Source organism: Pipistrellus kuhlii, unplaced genomic scaffold (genome assembly GCF_014108245.1).
Source record: "Pipistrellus kuhlii isolate mPipKuh1 unplaced genomic scaffold, mPipKuh1.p scaffold_m20_p_151, whole genome shotgun sequence".
Taxonomy (NCBI): Eukaryota; Metazoa; Chordata; class Mammalia; order Chiroptera; family Vespertilionidae; genus Pipistrellus; species Pipistrellus kuhlii.
The window spans coordinates 87,881-96,434 of NW_023425462.1; the positions used below are offsets into that span (position 1 = coordinate 87,881).

At 61.4% G+C, this 8,554-nt stretch overlaps 1 protein-coding gene across 1 annotated transcript; it reads right to left on the minus strand.

Moving 5' to 3' along the window:
* Nucleotides 1–381: 381 nt before the first annotated feature.
* On the minus strand, nucleotides 382–7,919 carry NIPA1 (NIPA magnesium transporter 1). Its single transcript, XM_036439405.2, has 5 exons — nucleotides 7,740–7,919; nucleotides 5,871–5,918; nucleotides 5,428–5,518; nucleotides 4,544–4,704; nucleotides 382–3,789 (listed from the first exon to the last, which is right to left on the minus strand). The coding sequence occupies exons 1-5, from the start codon at nucleotides 7,891–7,893 to the stop codon at nucleotides 3,278–3,280; spliced, it is 966 nt and encodes a 321-aa protein (XP_036295298.1). The 5' UTR covers nucleotides 7,894–7,919; the 3' UTR covers nucleotides 382–3,277.
* Between the last annotated feature and the right edge of the window lie 635 nt (nucleotides 7,920–8,554).

The following is an 8,554-nucleotide window of genomic DNA, read 5'->3' on the forward strand; positions in this document are numbered from 1 at the left end:
AGAGGGAGAGGTCCAGCCCGGCCAGGCACCTGCCCAGGAACCCAGGGGTTCGAGTGGGTGGACGGGGGAGGGGGTGAAGCCGTACAAAGTGCCCGTTACACAACAGTCAGGGGTATAACGTGCAGCATAGGGACTGCAGACCGCTTTCCTCTGTCTGAAATCAGTTAAAACCGATTTTAAAAAAGCAAGCCATCATTATAGGACTTCCTCTCTGGCTCCTAGGTTTTTGCCCTACGAATGTACACAGGCCGACATTTCCTCCGTCCGGAGGAGGCGCCGAGGCTCCTCATTTCTGAAAGGAAAATGGGAACCACCGGATGCAGGAAGTAGAAATGAAACAGCCACAGACACTTCAAAGAATGGGCAAGACACAGCATGTGTCCGCTGGAAATGCTATTTTATTTTAAAACACACTCAGGTTAATAAATATTGGAAAACTTATTAGCCTTCTTATGTACATAAGGCAATCAATCACATGCTCGGACTACTGCTAGACAGCGGGACAGAAGCAGGTCTTAGCCGTGGACACGTATGTGTGTGTGTGTGTGTGAATGTGCACGCGTGATAACTGGAAGCCCCTGGCACATGTACACAGAAACCCTGTGACACAGCCCATCCACCTGTACGGGTTTCCATCTCCGTGTCTCCCTCCTTCATGATTATATCCCATTTCACAGGGAAGGAATGGCTATTTAAAGGCAAAAAAAAAAAAAAAAAAAAAAAAAAAAAAAAAAAGACTGAGGAATGATACTTAAAAACAGTAGCCTTAAGTGTTCCCAAAGTGCAGAAACAGTGGCGTGAGCGTGTGTGTGTGTTGGGGGGCTGCTATTCTATTCTGACAGATGACATGCCTTTCGCAGGTGACCCAGTAGTTGCCACTCGTGGCTCGGGAGCTCCTGACCCTCACCTGTGCCGGTGGTTCTGTCAGGGGAGGCAGCTGGGGAGCAGGAGGCTCAGCCTCCTTTATTGCAAATCACTAGCCATCGCCCCTCCCGCCGAGTCCCCTACACAGACCCTGCAGGGAACTCACCCCTGGCCCGGCCCTTCCTGCCCAGCCTCCGCCCGCCCAGGGGCAGCGGGATGCGGGAAACCCTGGCTTTTTAAAACAAAAGGGAGAACGGAAGCTTCAGGGAACAATGCCAACGTCTCGCCCGAGTGCCTACCCTTGGCTTCGTCGGTGCTGGAAGCAGCACGGTCCTGAGCAGACGGGAGGCCAGGAGGGCCCCCCCCACCATCACCGTCCACGGAGGCAGGCGCCCCGAGACAGGTGGGACCTCGGGAACCACCCCCCCCCCCCCTTTCGAGGTAGAGAAACGGAGGCACAGAAAGGCAAAGGGACTCCCTGCGAACGGAGAGATTCAGAGAAAGAGGGAGAAAAGAACATCGACTCTCCGGCCACGCTCTGGCCCTCGCACCCGCGCGGCCCTCACCGCGGAGATGTGCTGAGTGACCGTCCGTGCTCCTGGAGGGTCCATTTCCTGCTGGGTGGAGTGTTTTCTGATGGAACAAGCCGACATCTCCTTAGAATGGGATTATTCTGTTGCGTTGAGGAGCACGTGAGGCATGTGCATGGGAAAACGTGGGTGAGAGGCCAGGCCCTCCTCCCCGTGTCCATCCTCCTTCATCTGTTCACGCACCAGACGGAGGTGTGAGTTCGCCCCGAGGCTGATGGGCGGAGGGTGCAGACAGCGAGGAGGTGCTGTTCCCATGACGTCTGGTGGGCAAACGCTCTCTCCTTTCCGACTCGGGTCCGACCCCGGGCCCACGTCTGAGCAGAGGGGTTCCCGGGGTGATGTGGTCCCTGAGAAGGCAGAACGCCAGGTTCCGGCCGGTCCTGCTGGCGGGCGGGGGGCCAGAGCCCGGGAGCCCACCAAGCAGCTGGGAGCGGGGCTGGGCGCAGGTGCTTCCCTGTCCGGCTCCCCACTCGGCCACAGGAGGCCCAGGCAGGACCGGGCGGTGTGCAAAGGGAGCCGGGGGCAGAGGCCGGCCGGCGGGCCGAGAGGCTTCTCTCCCAATGAGATCACCCCGTCTCCACGGGCCAATGGGTCGCCCTCCCCGGAGACACAGCCTCCGGTCTAGGAACCGCCACGGGGGCTCGGCTGTGGAGAGAGAACCAGAGGCGACCACACCCTCCGGTGGTCCCTTCCCATTGGGAAACCCAGAGGGAAGAACAAAGAGCAATCGGGGCGCTGGGATGAGCTTCTGCAAATGAAGGCAAATGCGACCACGGCCAGGCCAGTGCGGCCCAGCGCCCGCGTCGAGCCGGAACCAGGAGGTCACGGCTCCCCCCGGTCAGGGCGTGTGTCCAGGATGCGGGCTCCGTCCCCAGGAGGGGGCGTGCAGGAGGCGGCCGTTCCACGGTCCTCTCTCACAGTGGATGTTTCTCCCCCCCCCACTCCCTTCCTCATTAAAATCAATAAAAACACGTATTTAAAAAGTAAAAATAAATAAAATAAAATAAGCCGCAGGGATGGCTGTCCTGAACCGCCTCCTCCTGTGACAGGAGCCTCACGGGAAGTCGCCGCCAAGCACAGGGCAGCGATCGGCGTGCGCACGGCGGCGTGGCCTGTCCCAGGCGCAGGCCGGGCCTGTCTCTCCCACGTCTCGTGGGCAGCTCGGCGTGTGTGCTCGTCCCGATGGGCCCCCGCCTCCTTCCGAACCACGGGGGACGCACAGGCCAGCCGCCGACCATGCCCTCCCTTCTGACAGCCGTGCGATCGGGGGTCAGAGGCCACGTCTTCCGAGCGGCAGGCTGTGCGGGGACAGAGGCGGACTCCGAGCGGCCGCCTGCTTCTGGCCACGTCCTCCTGGGGCAACGACGAGGTTCACACGGGGCCCAGCTCTCTCGTGTCTTCCGTCCTGACGCTGTCCCTTCCCACACGCCTGTCCTGACGGCTGCATGACAGCAGACGCCGGCCACGGGCGGACGCAGTGAGAACAGTCCGAGTGGAAAAGGCACTGAAATCCATGTGCGGCTGGCCACGGACGGACGGACAGATGTCCCGGCGTCGGGGAGGGAGCCGGCGGAGAGGACTGGACGCAGGCAGACGCGGACAGACGGCCGACACGCACGGGTGAGGGGGCCTTCCGGGCAGGGCCGGCCGCCCCCTCCCCGCGAGGCCCCTGCGCCGGCGGACGGACCGCAGGGAGCCCGTCTCTTTTCCACGAGAAATGACGCCAGGAGGGCGACGGGAACGGGGACAGCGTGACCCCTTCTCAGAGGGGCATGAGCCCGGGGAGGGCGAGGCCTCCGTCGGTCCCGGGACCGGCCCCGCCCCTAGTCCGCCTTCAGGTTGGCCTTGCCGGCCTCTCCGAGGCTGAAGTTGAACTCCTTGAACACCTGGATGAGCACGATGCCCACGGACACGGTGGTGAAGCCGCAGGCCATGCCCAGCGAGTCCACCAGCCCCACGTTGCTCCACTCACGGAAGAGGATGGCGGAGGCCAGCAGGACCAGCGTGGTGAAGACCACGTAGTAGATGGCGCCGAACACGGAGGAGTCGAAGCACTCGAGCGCCTTGTTGATGTAGCGGAACTGCACGATGATGCTGCAGCCCAGCACGGCCAGCAGCACCAGGCACAGCCCCAGCGCGCGCCGGCTGCTTGGGTTGCTGTGCAGCAGGTCCTGGGCGGCCAGCCCGATGCCCTTGGTGGAGGGCACGGTGAAGCTGCCCAGCAGCGAGCAGATGCTGATGTACACCATGATGTTGGTGGGCCCGTGGGCCGGCGCGATCCAGAAGATGAGCAGCAGCAGCGTGAGCAGCACGATGCACAGGTAGCCCACGAACACTGCAAGACACGGCGTTTACCTGAGGCCTGAGGGGTCCAGGGTTCGATTCCTGGTCAGGGCACAGGCCTGGGTTTCGGGCTCAGTTCCCGGGGTGCGGGGGGAGGGCGGGCATGCAGGAGGCAGCCAATCAATGGTTCTCTCTCATCATGGATGTTTCTATCTCACTCTCTCTCTCTCCCTTCTTTCCTCTCTGAAATCAATAGAAATATATTTAAAAAGACACTGATATCACACAAAAAAATGAATTAATAATGTTAACAATATATTTTAAAAAAGGTACTTATATTGATTTCAGAGACGAAGGGAGAAGGAGAGAGAGAGAGAAACATCCACGATGAGACAGAATCATCAGCAATGGCCAGTGTGGCTCAGTGGAGAGAGCGTTGGCCTGCGGATTCAAGGGTCCCAGGTGTCATTCTAGTTAAGAACACATGCCCGGGTTGTGGGCTCAATCTCAGTGGGGGGCATGCAGGAGGCAGCCGGTCCATGACTCTCTCTCATCAGGGATGTTTCTCTCTCCCTCTCTCCCTCTCCTTCCTCTCTTTCTAAAGATAAATAAAAACGTAGAAAAGAGAGCAGCCTCCGTGGGGAACGTGAAGGGAAGTCGCCCAGGGCCAGGGCTCCGTGTCACATGGTGGGGGGGCAGGGACACGGGTGGCCCCCAGCTCGAGGCCCAGGGTGGACCTGCCGGCCGGGCGGGGACACGGGGCGGCCTGCCCCGGCTGCCATGGCCTCGGGGCGGCAGAGGCTCACCTGGGTTGGTGAGCTTCTCCTCCAGCTCGGCCTGCGTGGTCACGCTCTCGGACTTGGGGGAGTGGATGATGAGCACGACGGAGCCCGCGCAGCTGAGCAGGCACCCCAGCTTGCCCAGGATGTTGAGCTTCTCCTTCAGGAGGTACGAGGCCAAAATGGACCTTTGGGGGAGGAGAGAGGGGTCCAGGCTGGAACCGGGCCTCCGACCAGCTCCCACCCAGGGAAACCCACCTTCCCCGGCGGCCGGAGTTTACTGTTTAGCTTATTAGAGTAGAACTTGGGTGTTAATTCAACACAAATAGGATTTTCATACGAATTCTACGCATAACCAATGCCCGGTGAAGGACTCCACTCATCGTTACTCAGCGGATAGGAAAGACACCAGGGTCACAAAGTTTTACAGCTGACAAAAATAAAAACGATGCACCTTATTAAAAAAAATAATACTATATTAAGGAGGAAAGTGGGATATTAAAATCGCTAAAACAATGACAAGTAACTCATGATCAAAACACGTAAGCCCTGGCCGGTAGCCCAGTGGTTAGAGTGGCCCCCGACGCTGCCCGGCAGGGTCATGGGTTGGATTCCCCATTGAGGGCATGAACCTGGGTTGCAGGTTTGATCTCCAGACCTGGTCAGGGCGCAAGCGGGAAGCAACCCATCAATGTGTCTTCTCTCTCTCTCTCTCTCTCTCTCCTTTCTAACTCTCTGAAGAAATCATATCCTTAGGGGCAGATTAAACAACTGAACGTGGAGGAATAAATTAAGTTCCAAAGAACTTCCGCTTTTCACTCTTTGATCAGAAACACTGAATGTAAACAGTTTGTATCATCATCCGTCCATCTAAACCCATCAGAAACCCAAGCACAGGGTCGCCCTCTCACCCGAACGGCACGCCGAGGGCACCCAGGGGCGTCACCAGGACCGTGGGCACCGCCGTGTACGCCAGGAAGTTCCCGATCTGGCCGACAGCCACTGCGGAGAGAACCAGAGGGCGTCACTCAGAGCCGCGGGCGGCGCCCGCCCGCCCCAGGGGCCCTCCCAGGAGAGCGTCTTCCTTCCGGGCCAGGCCCGTCCGTCCGGAAAGAACCCTGCAACGCAGCCGCCTGGCCGGGGGTCGCCGGTTCTCATCCCGGTCGGGGCACAGGCCCTGGCTGCGGGCTCCATCCCCAGTGCGGGGCGTGCAGGAGGCAGCACAGCCATGGCTCTCTCTCATCACGGACGTCTCTCCCTCTCCCTCTCCCCCTCTCTCTGAAATCAATAAACATCTGTTTTCTGGAAGGAAGGAAGGAAGGAAGGTCCAGCCCCCCACACACGGGGTACTTACTTGCGATGGTGCCTGCCCACCACACCACGTCTGTTAAATAGGAGGTGCCTGTGACAGAGAGAGACACATGTCAGGAAAGCAAGAAGCCGGAGGTGGCCCTGGCTGGTGTGGCTCAGTGGATAGAGCGTCGGCCTGCGGACTGAAGGGTTCCGGGTTCGATTCCGGTCAGGGGCATGTACCTTGCTTGCGGGCACATCCCCAGTGGGATTGTGCAGGAGGCAGCTGATCGATGTTTCTCTCATCGATGTTTCTAACCCTCTATCTCTATCCCTTCCTCTCTGTAAAAAAAAAAGCCATATATATATATATATTTTTAAAAAAAGACAAGCTTGATGCCATCTGATATGCCTTTAAAAAAAGTATTTTAAAAATGTAAAAGAAGAAGAAGGCAGTGGTTGGCGAGCTGAAGAAAAGAATTCCATCACAACTGAACCAGACACAGTGAGGATGCTCAGCGCCCCCCACCTGCTTCCAATGCCCCCTCCCGCAGCACACAGGGGGGTGGAGACTCCATCCCGACACAGCCTGGCCCCCGAGGGAGAGCTGGCACCACGGCCTCCTCTCTCTGCTTCGTGTGGAAACAGGCTCAGGTGAGCCAGGCCCGGCTTCTCACCCTCACCGCTCTCACCACCCTCCTTATCGGACATTCCCCTGGGGCTGGCTGGCAGCCCACACGGCTCCCGTGTCAGGCCTGGCAGGACCCGGGTGCCGTGAGCTGGTGGAGGCACAGGTCCGGTCCCTCCGCTCCGAGGGCCTTCCAGAAAGCTCTCCGCTCTTCCCATAGAATGGGAGACCCAGCATGGCTGGAGCGGGTCACGGCCCGATGCCCGGTTGGGGCACAGGCCCGGGTTACGGGCCCAATGCCCTGTGCAGGGAGGGCGTGCAGGAGGTGGCTGGTCCCCGAGTCTCTCTCTCCCCGTGGATGTTTCTCCTCGCCCTTCCTCCCTGAAATGAACAGACATATTTTTAAAACGATCAACAGAACACCCACGACTGGACCGCCCCACTCCCCGGCCCTCCATCTGTCTCGGGAAGGCGCTCCCGGGCACATGGCGGGCTCTCAGAGCCGCTGGCCTGCGTCTGGAATGCAAGCTGTGGGATGAATGTCATTCTGCACCGCGGACTGGGGCGGTCTCTTCCTGCCCCACGGGGCTCTCTGATTCCTTTCCGATGCTGTTATCTTTATTTATTTATTCACTCACTTACTTCTATTACTACATTTCTACAGGCTTCAGAGAGGAAGGGAGAGCGGGAGAGAGAGAAGCATCCTGATGAGAGGGAAACACTCCGTCCTGGAGATGGAGGCCAAAGCCCGTGCCCTGACCGGGCATCAACCTTGACCTCAACCGTGACCTCCGGGTTCCCAGGTCACCCCGAGCGCAGGGCGGGGCCGGGCTCGCTGGGGCGGCCCCCGGCGGGGCTCCGCGGGCCCATGTGGGGGTTACTCCCGGGCCCGGCACCTCCTCCGCTCGGGGTCAGCGGGTTCACGTCCGAACCCCAGAAGGATCCCAGCCGGACCCGGCGCAGCGCCCCCAGGAGGAGGGTCCAGCCCCCTCTCCGCCCGCCCGGCCGGCCGAGCGCGCAGGGCCCCCGGGACTGTGGTGGAACCCCGGCCACTCGGAGAGCCTGTCCCCCCGGGCGGTTTCCGGAGACGGACCCCGTCATCCCTCGGAACCAGGCCCCGCGGCCGCCACCCGGAAGGGAGAGCAGCGGCAGCGGCGACGGAACTCGCTCGGGGCGCCCGGGTCGGGGACGGGGGGTTTCCGGCTGCTTCCGGCCCGGTCCCCGGCGGAGGCGGGACCCCAGGCGGGCGCGCCGGGGAGCGGACAGCGGCCGCCCCTCCACCCGCCCCTGCGCTCCCCGCCCTACCTCGCCGCTTGGCGCGCACGATGCCCTTCTTCTGCAGCACGAACGTGGACCCGTTCACCAGGCTCGACACCACGGCCACGCCCAGGCCGAGCGACACGGCGGCGGGGCTCGGGCCGCGCGCCCCCTCCCCGGCCGCCGCCGCCGCAGTCCCCATTCTGCCCGCCGCTCTCTGCGCCTGCGCGCGCCGGCAGGGGGCGTGGCTAGGGGCGTGGCCCGGAACGGCCAGGGGGGCCTGGGCGTGGCCAGAAGGGGAGGAGACACTCTGAGGGCGGGCACTGGGAGGGGCCAGGAGGGGATGGGGGCGGGACATACGTTGAGGGGCGGGCGCTGGGAGGAGCCAGGAGGGGATGGGGCGGGACATACGCTGAAGGACAGGCGCTGGGCGGGGCCAGGAGGGGATGGGGCGGGACATACGCTGAGGGGCAGGCGCTGGGCGGGGCCAGGAGGGGATGGGGCGGGACATACGCTGAGGGGCAGGCGCTGGGCGGGGCCAGGAGGGGATGGGGCGGGACATACGCTGAGGGGCAGGCGCTGGGAGGAGCCAGGAGGGGATGGGGCGGGACATACGCTGAGGGACAGGCGCTGGGCGGGGCCAGGAGGGGATGGGGCGGGACATACGCTGAGGGACAGGCGCTGGGCGGGGCCAGGAGGGGATGGGCGGGGCCAGCGCGGAGGGCGGGATGAAAAGGGCCGCTGTGCTGCCGTGTCCCAGGGTCCTGGACCAGATGCCATGCCCGGCAGGGAGCAAATCTTTTTTTATTTTTTAATTAAAAAAAAAAAAACTTCCTATGTGACAGATTTGATTTATTGTGTGA

Coding starts and splice junctions, on each gene's coding strand:
- NIPA1 (XM_036439405.2), bottom strand. CDS start 7,893: ATGGGGACTGCGGCGGCGGCGGCCGGGGAGGGGGCGCGCGGCCCGAGC. Junction 5,919..7,739: donor CGTGCGCGCCAAGCGGCGAG/GTAGGGCGGGGA, acceptor TCTCTGTCACAG/GCACCTCCTATTTAACAGAC. Junction 3,790..4,543: donor GGAGAAGCTCACCAACCCAG/GTGAGCCTCTGC, acceptor CGTGTCTTGCAG/TGTTCGTGGGCTACCTGTGC.